At 40.7% G+C, this 17,087-nt stretch overlaps 1 protein-coding gene across 1 annotated transcript in view; it reads right to left on the bottom strand.

The window, feature by feature from the left end:
- Positions 1–9,200: 9,200 nt before the first annotated feature.
- The window catches only part of RXFP2 (relaxin family peptide receptor 2), a 242,618-nt gene continuing 234,731 nt past the window's right edge, over positions 9,201–17,087 (bottom strand). The window contains exons 18-19 of the mRNA XM_040447939.1: positions 15,563–15,781; positions 9,201–11,100 (exon numbers count right to left, since the gene is read on the bottom strand). Coding sequence (XP_040303873.1) covers positions 10,841–11,100; positions 15,563–15,781 — 479 coding nt within the window. The 3' untranslated portion in view covers positions 9,201–10,840. The remainder of the gene's footprint in view (positions 11,101–15,562; positions 15,782–17,087) is intronic.

Genomic DNA, 17,087 nt, shown 5'->3' with positions numbered 1-17,087 from the left:
TTCACTACGTTCATGGTTTTGTCTTTTCCAGAATGTCAAATAGTTGTAATCCTACTGTATGTAACTTTTTCACATTGGCTTCTTTCACCTAGTGATATGCATTTAAGTTTCCTCCATGTCTTTTCACAGCTCTATAGCTCATTTCTCTTTAGTGCCGAACAATATTCCATTGTCTGGATGTACTACAGCTTATTTATCCTTTCACCTACAAAAGGACATTTTAGTTGCTCCCAAGCTCTGGCAATTATGAATAAATCTGCTGTAGACATCCATGTGGATGTGTGGGTGTATGTTTTCAGTTTCTGCGGGTAAATACCAAGGAGCACAATGGCTGGATCATGTGGAAAGAGTATGTTTGGTTTTGTAAGAAATCACTGAACCATCTTCCAAAGTGGCTGTACCATTCTGCATTCCCATCAGTAATGAATGGGGGTTCCTGTTGCTCACATCGTTGCCTGCATTTGATGTTGTCAGTAGTCCAGATTTGGGCCACCCTAACAGGTGTGTATTGATATTTCATTGTTGCTTTAATTTCATTTCCCTGATGGTATATGATGCAGAGCATCTTTGCATATGTTGTTTGCTATCTGAGCCATCATTTGTTGGAACAGTGCTTCTTTTCCATCCTTCCTGTTCTTTCTAGCTGGGACTCCTTTATTTTATTTAAAAATTTTTCCTCCAGGTTTATTGAGGTCTAATTTACAAATAAAATAGTATGTTTTAAAAAATATATGATGTGGTGATTTTATATTGCTTACATTGTAAAATGATCACTGCAATCAAATTAATTAACACATCCATCACCTCACTTAGTTACTTTTTTACAGTTATTTGGGTGGTGAAAACACTTAAGATCTAGTCTCTTAACAAATTTCGTGTTATAGAGTACAGTATTAAGTAGAATGACCATGCTGTACATTAGATCCCCAGAATCTGGGACTCCTTTTTAATTTTTTTTTTAATTTTTTTTTTAATTTTAATTTTTTTGAGAGAGAATGAGAGCACACGAACTGGAGAGAGGGGCAGAGGGAGAGAGAGAGACAATCTTAAGCAGACCCTATGCTCAGCATGGAGCCTGATGCAAGGCTTGATCCCATCACCCTGCGATCATGACCTGAGCTGAAATCAAAAGTTGGATGCTTAGCCAACTGAGCCACCCAGGCACCCCTCTGGGACTCCTTTTAAATGTGCATTTGACCTTCTTATACTATCCTCTGTAACTCCTAAATCTTGATCGTAATTTACACATTTTTAAAATCTCTCTCCATTTTCTGCGCTTTCCTCAGTTCTAACTTCTTTTTTATTTTTAATTTTTTTTTTCAACGTTTATTTATTTTTGGGACAGAGAGAGACAGAGCATGAACGGGGGAGGGGCAGAGAGAGAGGGAGACACAGAATCGGAAACCGGCTCCAGGCTCCGAGCCATCAGCCCAGAGCCTGACGCGGGGCTCGAACTCACGGACCGCGAGATCGTGACCTGCCTGAAGTCGGATGCTTAACCGACTGCGCCACCCAGGCGCCCCTCTCAGTTCTAACTTCTAGTTCAATAGTTTTCTCTTCAGCTGTACAGAATCTGATCTTGAAACAATCCATGGACATTTAGGCTCTTTCCATAATTTGGCTATTGTTGAAAGTGCTGCTATAAACATTGGGGTACTCATGCCCTTATGCATCAGCACTCCTGTATCCCTTGGGTAAATGCCTAGCAGTGCTATTGCTGGGTCATAGGGTAGGTCTATTTTTAGTTTTTTGAGGAACCTCCACACTGTTTTCCATCAACTGATGAATGGATAAAGAAATTGTGGTTTATATACACAATGGAATACTACGTGGCAATGAGAAAGAATGAAATATGGCCTTTTGAGGCAACGTGGATGGAACTGGAGAGGGTTATGCTAAGTGAAATAAGTCATACAGAGAAAGACAGATACCATATGTTTTCACTCTTATGTGGATCCTGAGAAACTTAACAGAAGACCATGGGGGAGGGGAAGAAAAAAAAAAGAGGTTAGAGAGGGAGGGAGCCAAAACATTAGAGACTCTTAAAAACTGAGAACAAACTGAGGGTTGATGGGTGGTGGGAAGGAGGGGACGATGGGTGATGGTATTGAGGAGGGCACCTGTTGGGATGAGCACTGGGTGTTGTATGGAAACCAATTTGACAATAGACTTCATATTTTAAAACTAAATAAATAAATAAATAAATAAATAAAGCAGATAGATAAAAGAAAAAAAATAAACTCTCCATGGAGTTTCTAATTTTAATGAATACATTTTAATTCAAAAAGTTCTGTTTTTAAAGGTACTTTTCAGGGGTGCCTGGGTGACTCAGTCAACTGAGTGTCCAGCTCTTGATTTCTACTCAGGTCATGATCCAAGGGTTGTGGGATCAAGCCCTGCATCGGGCTCCACCTTGAGCATGGAGCCTGCTTAAGGTTCTCTCTCTCTCTCTCTCTCTCTCTCTCTCTCTCCTGTTCTTTCTCTCCCTCTGTCCATCTCCCCTGCTAGCACTCTTTCTCTCTCTAAAAAAATTTAAAATTAAAAAAGATCCTTTTCATAGGGTCTTATACATTTTATAGTGTCAATTTCTTTACTTCTTGAATAATTTTTAAAAATGTGCTTTATAGATTTTGTCATATAATTCTATTACCTGAAATTTTGTTGTTGTTTAGCTTTGTGGCTTCGTTGGTTCCCCATTTCTGGTGTATTGTTTCCTTGTGGTTTATTAATTTGGGATTATGAGCTCACCATTTGTGAGACATTACCTGTAGAACTTCTATAAAGGCTTGTATGAGAATCTGCCATTTTGGAGATGTTTGTGAGGACTGAGTTAGGATAGATGTTTTAGAGAAGTTTATTTTTGGCACTTCCTGTTATTTCAGGGTTATTTATTATCCTCTTAGAATTAATTTTTGGCTAAATTTATTGGCTTTGGGGTTCATAGATCTTAGGAAGTCTAAATTTGTAATGGAAATCCACATGAATATCCAAGACACGCACATGCACACACTCATACACACCCATATATACATACACGTATATACATACATATAGTCTTCTCTGAGTTTAGAAATAAGAAAATATATCCTGCTAAAATTATATGTGAATTATAGGAAAATGTATTCTGAACATATAAAGCTCTCCGAGATGAGTGAAATTTTGAGAGTAAGATGAATCTACTGCTTGTTGAGTAATTAACACATTTCAGGCTATGTGCTAGAATATGTATCTGTTCATTTAAAGCTTTCAGTAATTTTGTGAGATAGTCTTTATTTTCCCTATTTTAAAGATAAGTAAACTGAGGAGAAATAGTGGCAGGCTATTTTACTCAAATGTCACCTTTTATGAGGACTTTCATTGCCATTTTCTCTCCTCTGGCAATAAGTTATCCACTTCCCTTATTTATTCATTTTTTCCTGCAGAATTTCTCACCCTCTAGCACACTATAGATTCTGCTCATTTTCCTCTATTAGTGTTTCTCCCGCCAACCCCCAAGAATGTAAGCTCCATTAAGACGGGCACAACTTTCTGGTCCATGTGTTCACTGCTGACTTCTGTTACCTAGAATTGCCTGGCATAATGGCACCAAATTTATATTTGTGAATGAATGAACAACTCAAATGAGATGCTGGGTGCTTTTGCCTATGCCCCATTCTACTTTTGTGCTTTAATTTATGAATCTGTAGCAACTGTTTTATCTTGAGTTTCTTAAAGGCCTTTAAAAATTAATGGGTTTATTCTTTCAACTTAGTTATGTTCCAAGGAGGTGAGGTTGTCAAATGAATTAATTCCAACATAGCAAGGTGTTTATGTGTATGTACATGTCTGCAAAAGCATGCACTTGTGAATAAATAATGCTTGACCTCTAACAAAGCCTATCTGAAAGCATTTGGCAGTCTGAAAAGAACTGTTCAGTTATGTTTCTAGTATGATTTGTTGCTACAGGATCGTGGCCAGATGATTAGACCTCCTACCATTGACTTAGGGTACTTACAGCCGGCTGCGAGCATAAAAATGAACTTAGTCAGTCTGCTTCCTGATGTGCTCAACAGAAGAGCCCATCTCACTTTGGGCCTCACTCTGGCCTTATATCCCCTCTCCAAATACTGCCTACCCCAGGAGAGAGAGAGAGAGAAAGACAGACAGACATAAAGCCAGGAATATTAAGAGTAAGGATGGAAATGAGGAGGCAAAGAAGCAGATTTTGAGAGAGGTAAGGAGGGATGTGTGTGTGTAGGTGTAGTGAGTGAGAGAGCAAGAGAAAAAGAACAATGAATGTCAGCAAAAAGTTTGACAGAGGAAAAAAGGAAGAGAAGTAGAAAGAAAAAGATATTGTGGTAAAAAGGAGTGTCCTGTGGATAAAAGTGATAAGACCGATGCATCCACGGGACTTAATCTCTGACGGCAACTCTAAAGCAGTCCCCCGGTTGTCTGGCCAAGCATATTTTATTGGAATGTGAATTACCTGTTCTTGAAGATGACCTTGTCAGACAGCATTGTGGCAGCTTCAGGTAGCTGCACAAGGCCTATTTGCTGACTGAATAAATGAATGGCAATAGAAATTTAGATGTATATTTCCTAAAGTGATTCACTTCCTTAAAAAAAACTATTATTTTAGAAGCATACATTATGTCCAACTGTTTTCTTATTAGCTGACAAAGAGCATGGCAGGAATCCAAAGATGGCCATGATCCACAGTGAACGAGCAAAGGGCAGGGCTAATGGCTGGAGAGACATGGTTGTGAATCTAAATCAAACTCCGTGCATGGTGGGTTTAGACTTAGTCCCTATGCAGGACAAAAGTTTGAGGATTTTCTTTATTTTAAACAATACTATAGAAGAGGTGGAAATGAACAATTCAAATCAAGGGAGGAATGAAGCATTTTTTAAAATTTCATTTTTAAGTAATCTCTACACCCAATGTGGGGCTCAAACCTACAACCCCAAAATCAAGAGTTACACACTCTACCAACTGAGCCAGCCAGGTGCCCCAGGAACCAAGCATTTTTAAAGGAAAATATAAGCCACTGAAGAGTGGAAAACTAAGACAAAAAGGATTTGCTGTTTACAAAGCAGCAAAAGGATACAACCCTTGACCTCTAAGGCTACTGCCAGCTACATAAAAACAGGAAAGGTAAATCAATTAATATCACTGGTTCAGTCTCTATGATGGTTATCGTGTGATCTGAGGTTTCCACCCTACCCCATCCAATGCCTCTTCAGTGATGTGCATAAAACTTTTCCTTAAGATCCCTTTCTCGATTCCATACTTTCAGTGGACATGTCTGCACATTCTGATGCTGTCCAATAAAAATAAAGAAAAAGAAAGAAGTTTATGTAAGCATGGGTCCTGGACTGAAAATAGAGGAATGAGCAGAAATTTATATACGGAGCCACTAGAATCGTCCTCTCCCCTCTCCAGCCTGGGCCACTGATGGAGTTTAAGTTTATGGAATTTTCTCTTAAAAATCTTCCAAACAAATGATTTTGGTGGGTTTCAAACCCATTTGCTAAACATGTAAAAATGCATCACTTTTGGATGAGCCTGAGAGAATAGCTGATTCTCAATAGGGAGGTTAGAAATTTCAACAAAAGTTGTATGGTGGAGAAGATTAAAAAGTGTCAAGATATGATAAGAACTATCAAAATAAGCCCCTTCTATATTTAGTTATTTATGTATTTAGATTTGTTTTTATATTTTATTTTTTAGAGAGAGCGTGAGCAAGGGAAGCGTAGGGGGTGGGGGCAGAGGATCTGAAGTGGGCTCTGACAGCACAGAGCCTGATGCAGGGCTCAAACTCACGAACCGTGAGATCATGACCTGAGCCAAAGTTGGATGCTCAACCGACTGAACCACCCAGGCACCCCTCTTTATGTTTATTTTTACGTGAGCTTTAAAAATTAATTTACTTATCTATGACAGCCATGGAGAGATTGAAGCCTGGGAGGGATTTAAGGAGGACAAAGAACAGGAAGCCAAGAATAAGACCCCAGAAACTTATTTATAAGTTTATGGGGGCAGGCGGAGGAAGAGGAAACTCATAAAGATGTGAGAAGGGAGAGCCAGTGGAGTAGTGTAGAATAGGAAAGAATGATGTCCTTCCTTCTAAGAAAGGAATTTGGAAGAGGAAGTGGTTGTCAGTGACAAATTCTTCAGAGAGATGAAATAGTTAAAGAAAGGAAACTGTCCATTGGGCTGTTATCATTAAGACCTCAAGGAGCAGTGCCTTCATGGTGTGGTGAGGGTAGAGGCATTCTGTTGTTGAGAAGTCAAAGCACCAGTGACAAAGAGTTTACCATCCTTTCTAAATGTTTAGTCATAAAGAGAAGGCAAAAACAGACAGATGCTAGTGTCGGTCTTAGATATGAGAAATTGGAGCATTGTGAGCTGAACAGAAAGGGCCAGTGGAGAAGAGAGGTTGATGATAAAGGGAGGGAGTTCAAGGCTGATGGTGCAAGGTTTGAGGCAGAGATCAATCCTGGGTCAAGAACGACGTGTTGTATTTTGGTTCTGTGGGGAAATTGGGTATGTTGTTATGTCTTTACCCTAACAACACTTTACCCCCAGTATATGGGGTATAATCCCAGTCATAAGTGCTTGACATACCTGTGCATTTATGTGTTTTCCAGAATAATGTAGGTGATAGTAGATCTATTTATACACTTACATGAAGAGACCAGTTTATGACTTGTAGTCAATTAAAATGGTTACTTGTTAATTACATCACTGTCTGCATTCCTAGATTTTTCTAGCATTAGGTCACCTAATTTTTAAGTTGTACTCACTGCTACACTGTTGTAATCTTCCACGTCTTAGGAAAGAGTCACTGTCTGAGGCTTTGCCTCAGTGTTCTTTCCATAAGAGAATGGGGGCCCTGTAAGCTTTCGCCAGAAGAGGATTTCTGAACATCGCACTGACCCATGAATTGATTCTTTCTGAGACCTTGTAATATCGCAGGGAAACTGAGAATTGGATAATCCTTGAATTTTATGTAAACGTTTGGATTTTTAATCCACATGGACCTTCAGGAAGAGGTTTAATCCACATTATAGATCTTCCCCCAAATGGGATAGGCCATCAGTTTGTGTGATGGTCCTAAGGAAGCCCAGTTATAGAGAATGGAAGAGATTTAAAGGCATTTGTCTGAGAACTTATAAGTAGTTGATGACCAAATTGGAACTATGGCACCAGCTTTCTGGTTTTGACTCTGTATTTCTTTGTCCTAAATATATACTGTCTGTAGCAGGAAAGTATATAATAGCTTCCATTGCAAATCATTACTGAATCAAATACTCTAACATCATGAATTCAGAAAATCAGGAAACAGGTGAAAGTTTTATGGGGTCCCAGGCAGTCCAGAAATAATCTCTTTTTGTATCCAAACTAGTTGTGAGCTTATGACTCAAAATAGTCATGCTTTTTTCAGGTCCTAGCGATAAGAAGTGTCACCATGGACTGGGGCCAGACCGCTGAGATGGCATGAGATACCCATCCCTGGATCCGCAATTTTGTCAGGGGGCCTTATTGTTTTTTGTTTATTTGTAATTGATTTCTTCCATATGTGTCATGGGGAGAGTATCCTGAAGACTATTCTAAATGAAATACATTTCGTATAGGTTTCAATCAGCTTATAGGGCTTTAGGAAGTGTACCTCAAGGACTTTAAGGTCTCCTACTGAAAAACCACTTAAAAGAATACTCAAAACAACAACAACAACAACAACAACAACAAAGAATATTCTGATTACATTTTATGTTTCTGGTTCAGAAATAAACATTATCTTTATTAGAAATGCATCTTCTGTCTTTCATAGACAGGCTATCAGACAACTGACATATAAACAGATTAATATAAGGAGAAATCTTTACAATCACTCTTTCTTTTTCTTTTTCAGGAAATAAGAAAATACAAATATTTATCTTCCATGCTTTGTTTCTTGAGTAAAGTTACCTAAGGCTATTTATTAAATAGAACCATACGCCCATTTACGCTACATTGAAAAAACTAAAAAGAAATATGTCTTACATGTATCCCTTGTTACTTTTGGAAGATCCATTTACTTCAGACCTCCCTTGGGGGCATATGTAAAATTATAGGGAGCATATGATTGGTGACACTTCACCAGTTTTCATTTCTATCATGTACATTCTCTGGATCTTCGCATTGCTTCCCAACTTGGGAATGGTAAAGCAGAGTGAAGAATCATATTGGGTGAGATAAATTCTTGCAAATGTAGCATGAGTATCTGCATAGCAAGTTACCAAATACCCATTTGATCTGGCACCGAGGTCACCCTTAGGAGAAAAACATTGGGGTGATGGCTCTGCTTCTGTGGCTCTCTGATGCTGTACAGACTAGGCCGGATGGAGCTGAGGCTTTGAGGCACATGGTGAGGTGTGAAACTACTACCTGTGAGCTAAAGCTCAGCTATGTGCAACCCCACTTAGAGCTCCTGGTCACCAGAGTCTATTTCCGCAACCGCAGTGGGCATAAACTATTTTAATTTTGATTACAAATAAACCTTAAGAATGAAACAAAGTGATATGAGTGAGCTTAGCTATGTCTAACACAGATAAACCACGTACCCCCTTTTGGTACGCTCATCTGAGGTTCCATATTCATTTCTTAGAATATATATATATATATTTTTAATTTCAATACCAGATGTCAGTAATACACAGGCACATGATGGAGATGCGGATTGGGTAATTTGCCCTCATTCCCTCTTACTCAAAGATGGCACAGTCTATGGCCTCTTATGTTCTCAAGTCATGTTTATTTGCTGCTCATGTTGTCATGGGAAGTGATTAAAGAACAGAAGTAGTATTTTCATACCCACACAGAAACATTGGGTTTAGAAAATGATTCTAACAACACAAAAGACCTCACTCAATCCAGATAAAAGACTGTTATTTGCTAAAATTAAACATTTCTTACAGGTTTCTATTTATGTAGCAGTGCAGAATAAGGCCGTAAATCACTAAGCTATTAGAATTCAATTCTATACTATCCATTAGCATGCTGGTAACCAATATATAGTTTCAATTTTTTTCTGTGAAAACTTCCCTGATGCACCTGACCTTGTGTTTCTCGTGTCTACTACTTAACAGTAAGAGCGCATTCACAAACACAGTTCCCAGATGCTTGGTTCATGGCCCACCCCTCATGCTTTTCAAGAAAGGGAGACACACATTTGTGCTAAGATTGCAATACCCTGGGCTCAGGGTCTAGTCCTTATTTATGTTCCTGATGTTGGGAAATGTATTAGGAAATAAATCATCTGATGATCAAGGACTGGCAGAGGGCGTTTAATAAAATGTCAGCAAATTCAGGAAACATGTCAGGAAGTAACTCATCATAGTGAGGAGACAAGATGGAGAAAAGTTTGAAACCATAAGGGAAAAGGGCAGCCTACTTAATGGGGAGGAACATTATCTGCAGAATCCTCAGAAAGATTTCACTGATGCAAAAGATATTTCACTTGGTTGAAACGATGGTTTTAGTCACTATTAAGCAATAACAAGTAAATTACCAGAACTGCCGTGACACGTGAACTCTGGGATTCTTTCCTGGATGCTATTAGATGATAGGAGGTAATCTGGAGTTCTTGGTCAACTGCTTAGATTCTGCTCATTAAAGGAACTCAGAATGAAGAGAGCAGTAAAGACATTCAGTTATTGCCTCATGCTTTGGAAAAAGGGGTAAGAGAAAAACATAAGATGTGCTTGTTGACTGAGGTGCTGTGTTTCCTGGCTATACTCTCTCTCAGGAGAAACATGGTAATAGTCAATAAACGGGCTCTGTAGTCTTTTTCAAACATAAAATAAAATATGGACAAATGCAAAATATAACTTTATTTACCTGATTGTTTTTCACATATGAGCTTTCATGGTAACGACACATCCAGGCCTTCACAGGTAAGTACTTTACATTTTCAAAACTCAAGTCCAAACTTACTGGCCTTTTTGAGTGAAATCTCTCTGAGTAAGCAAACGGACCCAATCAAACCACTATTCTTAAACCCCTTTAACACATCTCACCCGTGTGTTTTATGAAGACAGAACTTCGTAGGGATGCTACTTGAAAGAAATTACCCTTGAAAGAGATTAAAATGTAGTTTTGGCCGCTGGGGTGTCCAATTTTTCTTCGTGGCCTGGGCAATCTCCAGAAAAATAATCTTATTTGCGATCTCAACTCCGCTGACACTAAATAGCAGCCAAGAGGGTGAATGGTACTAGGCTTAGTCTCTGTCTCTCTGCCGTCTTGTTGGCTGCAACAGCCTCGTGTAAAGATGTGCTTTCAAAGTTTCTACGCCACCGGCGCAGAGGGCGAGGCTGGAGGCGGGCGAACATCTCAGAAATCCTTTGCCCTCGGTTCAGCAGGATGCTGATGATTTCCTTTGACGTGGAAAAAGCAAAGAGAGAGATGTGAGGTTCACGTGACGATGGCCACCCTGGAATGAGGTGTCATGAGTGTTTTTATTTTATGGACGGTGCAATTCAACTCCGAAGCAGACATGCAGCGCCAATGTGCGGGGCGTTCCCTTGCAGGGGGGTAGTGTCGACCAGCTGCGGATCGGCGGCCCATCAGCCTACTATGCGTGGTTTCGCTAGTGCATTTCCGAAATGCCGAGAGCGAGCAGAACCCATAGGTACAGTTCTTCGCACGGCTAAGTAGAACAACTGCCATCGGAACGCAGTGCCAGAAGTCACTCTGCTGTGCTCTCTGTGCAGAAAGGTTTGCTGTTGGGAGAGATGAAAAGCACTGCAGGTAGCATGTTCGAACGCTGTCCTTTTCTTACAGGTAGTCCCCTGGAAGTCCGGGGGTCCAAAACCATTGCTAGGAAATTGGCTTCACTATACCATCCCCGAGGGTTATCTTGTTCAAAACGCCAAGTTTAAGTGCGGAGGAGTCATCCGTCCACACAATGGATGTCGAGAGACTTTCTTTCTTCGTTTTGAAAATGGATTTCCTCCGATGTTTGTGCAGCAGCTGTTTCAGCTTGTCTTTGAAAAAGCTGGTTGTGAGAGTGTAGAGGATGGGGTTCAAGGCACTGTTTACTGGAAGGAAGAAAATGACTATCCAGGAGGTGATTGTGCCTGGAGAGGGAAAGGAAATGTGGGAAATGTCATGAAGCGGAAATTTTAAACAGATACAGATAGCGCCTAACGGTTTGTAGTCAATGTTCCTTTGGGGAGGGCTTCCTATGACAGTTTTCTTTCACCATATTGAGATCCTCTCTGTTGGAGGAGCAGAGGACCTATGAATTCAAGGTCCCACCATTCAGAAATTTTTGAATTTCAGTAACTACTTGGTAGGTTGTTGGGAGGCCAACTGAGGAAATATATTTAAAAAAAAAAACACTTCATAGATGTAAGTGTATATATGTGTGTGTGTGTATATGTATATATATATATATATATGATGTATTTTTCTTGTCGTTACTGCTTTTCTTTATAGATATGTAAGAAAATGACAAAATACTTCTTAATCAATAGATCAGTGTTCAGGAAATATCTGGTCCGGGCTCAGATGGGACCTCGGTCTTAACTTCGCTCCTCAAGGCCTAACTGTCCCGCCCTCGTAGTCCAACCATCCTTTTCAGAGTGGAGGCTGAAGATGTGACGAGCGAAGGAGAATACATCTTCCAACTCAATCAGTCCTTCTGTATGAAGCCTTACAGACGCTCATTAGAATACGGAGGGAAAGACGCCACAAAACTTCCTTGTGAGTAGACGTTTGTGATGATTGTGCCCTTCCCGAATACATCACGCACTTGGTGAGGATGAAGTGTGTTTTCGCCCTTGCACGCAGCCTGCTCTTAGGGTCATTGAGCTACGGGACCGTGGGCAAATCACCTGAGCTCCCTGGACCTCAACTACCCTACCTGTGAAAGGGGCTGATGATAACTTACTTGATCGAAGTCGGGGGCTGGGTGGGCCACGGTCGGCAGCTCTGCTGACGTCCCTCTTCAGCACTAACACCTGCAATTCTGCGACCCCACCACACTAGGCTGCCTCCTCTTACCCTTTCAAAAGTGTGAAGAACTCCCAGCTCAGTTGAAGAGCCGGAGGGTAAGTCCAAGGATACATTCCCTGTCACTCTCCCTTGTCTCCTCCTCTTCCCTCCCCATCTCACAATTTTCTTATCCTTTAGACATTGTTCTTGGTTCTTCTTCGCCCTGCTTTGTTCCTTCCATCCTTTCTGTTCTTCTTCTCTTTCTTTCCCATTTCTTCTGACTGCTTATCTGACCTCCCCTCCTCTTTTTCCTGCTTTCCTGTTATCCTTCTCTTTTTTTCTGTATTTGCCTTCCTCTTTTCCTAGCCTATCTTCTCTTTCTTGTCCTTATTTATTTTTTTGAACTGGAAAGAATATGGAAGAAAAATAGCTATATTTAGCATAACTCAGATTTATTAAGGTTCCATAATACTCTATTACGGGTCTTGAATTTTTTAAAAATTAGATAGTATGGACAGTGCATGATTGAAATCAAAACCAAACCGAACACAACAAGTGGCTTTTTGTCTGTTGTGTTCCCAGAGGAAATTGTGACCAGGAATGAGACTTCCCATTCAGTCTCAGGGTGACTCACTAATGTAAGGTCAGCAGGTGACTTCTGAGAAAGGAGGGCTAAAGCTGGCTTATCTTTTGGGCTGACCGCATGTACTGTCAGTGACATGCCATGGTGGGGCACACCCCAGAGTTCTTGGGGGAAGAGGACAGGATGAGTACAGCATTTCCTACAACACTTGGGGAGTCAGACAAGCAAGAAGGGGCTTAGTCAAATGCGGTCAAGACTACTCTGTTAGGTCCACCCAGGTGTTCAAGACATACCTCAAAGGACTGAGCTATAAATGTAGAGAAAGACTGATGGGTGGGCCAAATAAGTTTGTCACGAAACATTTTTTTTTTTCCCATTCTAGTTTCCTATCATGATCTGGAATGCTGTAGGCTCTCCAAGGATGATGACTACTCCTGTGGCTCTCAGATACCAAAACATCTTGATCACCAGACCTCCCCGACTCTAAATCAGACAGTGTTACGGGCTGAATTGTGTGCTCCAAAATCCACGTATTGGACCTCAGAATGTGACTGCATTTGGAGACGGCCTTCTAAAGTTGCCATTAAGTTAAAATAATTTAGATCGGTCCTCATTCCAATCTAACGGATGTTCCTAGAAGAGGGAAACTTTCATACACATAGAGACACTATGGGTGCATGCACAGAGGAAAGACCACATGAGGCTGGGGTGAGAAGGCAGGAGGGCCAGAGGGAGGCTGCAGCAGAAATCTGCTGACACTTTATTCTGGACTTCCAGCTCCCCAGAACTGTGAAAAAATAAATTTCTATTGCTTAAGCCACCCAGTTTGTGTTACTCTGTTATGGCAGTCCAAGCAGAGTAGTACAGAGGAAAAGCCTCAAGGAGTTGACAGGCTCACAGAATACGAAAACTGGAAGGAATTTGAGAGGCCATATGAAAACAATCTCGGCGAGGTGAGGTGATCTGCCTCCAGTTCCTCAACCGGTCAGCGGCGGGATCAGGACAGAAACCCAGGACTCCTGCCTCACTTGGTCCTTCTATCACCACACAAGGCTGCCTCCTCCCACATCAAAAACAAGCAAGTGCCTGGGGTGGGAGAAGGCATCAAAAGGCGTGGAAAGAGAAGTTTGGGAGGTTGATGAGACAGTCCCCTCCCACCCTGTTCCACCACTCTCGGACCAGCTTAGCACCTTTAATTAAAGAAGCATTTATTAAATAACATTATGCAAAAAAAAAAAAACAAAACACTTGTGGAAAGGTAAACAACATATGGTCCCTATCATCCTGAAGCTTATAATCTGAAGGGAGCAATGAACACATAAAAAAAAAAAAAAAATAACCCCGGTGGGAGGCAGCTCGGATGAGGTTAATAAGTGAAGTGCAAACAAAATGTCACAGACATTTAAGCAGTTGGGTTAGATGGGTGTGGGTTGGAGAGAGACCTAGAATGGTACCATGGGAGAGGGAGTATTTGGATTGAATCTTGAAGGATGAGCAGGGGTATTTAGGAAGCTAGAGTCCTACAGGTTGAGAACATAATCCAGGTGGAGGAAACATCTTCAGCAATGTCAAGACATCAAAAAGGTACAGAAGGGAAAAAATCCTAATAATTCGAATGGATTATTAAGTCCCAGGAAGGAGTTCACATAAAATCCTACCTAATGAAAGTGTTTTTTCTCTGGTTGAACTAGGGGTGTGGGTGGGAGACCCCATTCCAACAAACATCTAACACTCTAGAGTGGAGCCTGGATGACAGAATACACGAGGGCGGGGTAGGAGGTGATTTTTAATGCCGATCCCAGCACTTGGATTTTATTCCATGAGCAATGGAGGCCCACGGACATTTTAGTCCTGTTGAATTCGGAATGCAAGGATGTAAAAATAGAACTGTCCAGGACGCTGTCGCGTACTGGATGGTTCATCAAGTTCCTCAGCGGTGACCATTAATATTTAAGTAATTCTGCTCCTCAGTCACATGCAGCTGAGTCTCCCCAAGCAATGGCACATGCATTCTTAAGGCATCTGCTCTCGCCACTCAGTGAAAGTTCCCAAGTAGTCAGCTGTGATGTCTCTCCTGATCTGCACTTTCACACCTAGCATCTGCCTTGTGATCAGTCTAAACTGACAGGTTAAGTGGAAGCTGTGGGTGTTGTGTGCCGTTTCGCAGTGAGGCACTTGACAAGACCTCCCATGACTGCCATGCACACGCCAGAGGGACAGAAATCATTACGGCTGCTTGTTTCCTGGACATCCATCACTCTTTTATAAGCGCTTCCGAAGCGTCCACCCCATGCTTGACCCTGGGGTGCCAAGATGAACAGATCAGATACAATTCTGCCCCGGATGAGCACACCCCCCCCCCAAGTAGAAACCCCGTGTCCCTGGGAGTCAGGCCAAAGCTCAGGTGGCCCCTCGATGACCGTGATTTCTAAGTCCCGGAACAGGGTTCGCACAAAAACCTAACTAATGAAAGGTTTTTTTTTTCCTCTGGTTGAACTAGGGGTGTGGGTGGGAGACCCCATTCCACCAAACATCTAACACCCTAGAGCGGAGCCTAGAGTGACAACCATACGGCAAGGACCGTGAAATAAACTGGTGGTTCTTAAGGAGGGGTGTGTGCCTCTGAATCACGTGGGCACATGGAGAACTTTTCCAAAATACCTGCGTGTAGCTCTTTGTCCCTGTAGATGAAATCCAGAAGCCCAGAGTGGAACCTGGGCTTCTTGTGTATATTTTGATTTTGTATGTGTACTCTTGGTTAAGAGCCACTGTCTAGCTCAGATAGAAACGAGACGCTGAGTGTTCGTTTTTTTTTCTCAGTCCCGTTTCCTTATCATCCTTGTCTGGATTGCACCACTACCCAGTTACTGTCTTAGAATACAGACTATAAAATATTAAGGAAAATAATAGTTGTTTGTAGGTGTTTACAGAGAATTTACTATATGTAAGGCACTGTATTCTGGTCTTGCCAAGGGGCTAAAGAAAGCACAATGTACTTGGGAATAATAGAAGGGACTGACCTGGTATTTCCACCCGGAAGAGGGAGAGAATTTTAATTACAAATACAGGAATCCAGCAGATGGCATCAGAGAACACTATAAAAAAGAAACGATTTGCAACAGCCACCTCTCTTCCAACATGATTCCTCACTTCCGAAGTCTGCAAGGCAGTTTTTTTAATGGAACAGAACATAATAATATAGGAAAACACAATGATGAGAAAAGCCAGCAAGTTCACACCTGTTGGGAAAAGCACAGCTCTTAACATCTCAGGTGTATAAATCAACAGTAAAAGTGTTGTGTTACATAGATGTTCATTATGGCGCCTCCTTAGGCTGTACTTCCAAGGATATTTTTGTATAGGTCCAGTGGCGATCAGCTAAAAACCCTGAATCCAAGGCTCTCAGCTGCAACAAGCTAAAAGAATTGGGTTGGTCGGATCAAAAAGATACTGGAAACACACAAACCCTTTATAAAGAGTTTCAGGCCTCTGAAATTCAGATCTAGGTGTAGCATGAGGTGAATTTTAGCTTTTTGAAAGCCAGAATAAAGCTATTTTCATTTTTCAGTCCCCGCAAATTCAGATCTGAAGGGATTACTGTAATCATCTGATTATCTCAAAAAATAAACATGACCCCATTTCTTTATCTTATAAATAGGAACAAGATGACTTGGAATATCAAGAAGATAATAGCCTCAAAAACATTATCTCCCATGGTTTTTGGTCTTAAGTAAAAATATTACATAGAACAAGAATGCATTTTTGGGTTTTTTTTTTTTTTCAGAGAGCTTACAGTAATTTAAAATTCAGAACCCTTTAGACTTGTTTTAGAAGAAAAAATAAAAAAAAATCAACTGTACGAATGATTTTTTAGGGTCAAATATATTCTCACTATAGGGTCAACTTCTCACTTAACATCACTATCTTATAATGCTGACTTCTTAGTCACTTTGTTATATTCTTGCTGGAATAAAAATACTAAGAGTAATTATCACATTCCTCACTGTGAGCATAAAACATGCATACGATTTCGAAGTTGTTTAAAAAATGTTCATCTGAATCTAGACTATGTGTAAGATGGGTGAAGTCTAGGGGAGAATTGTATAAATTCCCAGTGTTCTGTTGTTTTCATCCAAAACATTTCACATTCCATAGAATCTCATAACAAAGCCATTCAATAGAATTTTATAAAATTGGTTTATCTTGGGCCTCTTGTCAGAAACTTTAGTTAAGAATAACAGGTAATGACTTTTAACGATGATCCTATAATACAAATTGTGAAAACAGACTTACAGGAAGGATTAAAATCGTGTGTTCTGAAAGCACCATAGGGATGTGAGATGTTAGCAATAGGGGAGACTAGGTGAGGGGTAAATGGAAGCTACTGTCCTTGCAACGTCTCTCTAAATCTTATTCCACTCTAAAATAAAGAATTGATTTCAAAACTGTGTATTTGTATATTCTTTAAAGAGAAAAAAAGGCTCTAGGACTCTTCTCACAGGTAAGCCAAGTGTATATAGGTGATGATGATGATGAGTGTGTGTG

The sequence above is a fragment of the Herpailurus yagouaroundi genome, unplaced genomic scaffold (assembly GCF_014898765.1).
Source record: "Herpailurus yagouaroundi ecotype Mexico unplaced genomic scaffold, PumYag 197, whole genome shotgun sequence".
Classification (NCBI taxonomy): Eukaryota; Metazoa; Chordata; class Mammalia; order Carnivora; family Felidae; genus Herpailurus; species Herpailurus yagouaroundi.
Note: the sequence above shows the minus strand (reverse complement) of the source record. Positions and strands in the feature narration are given on the sequence as shown.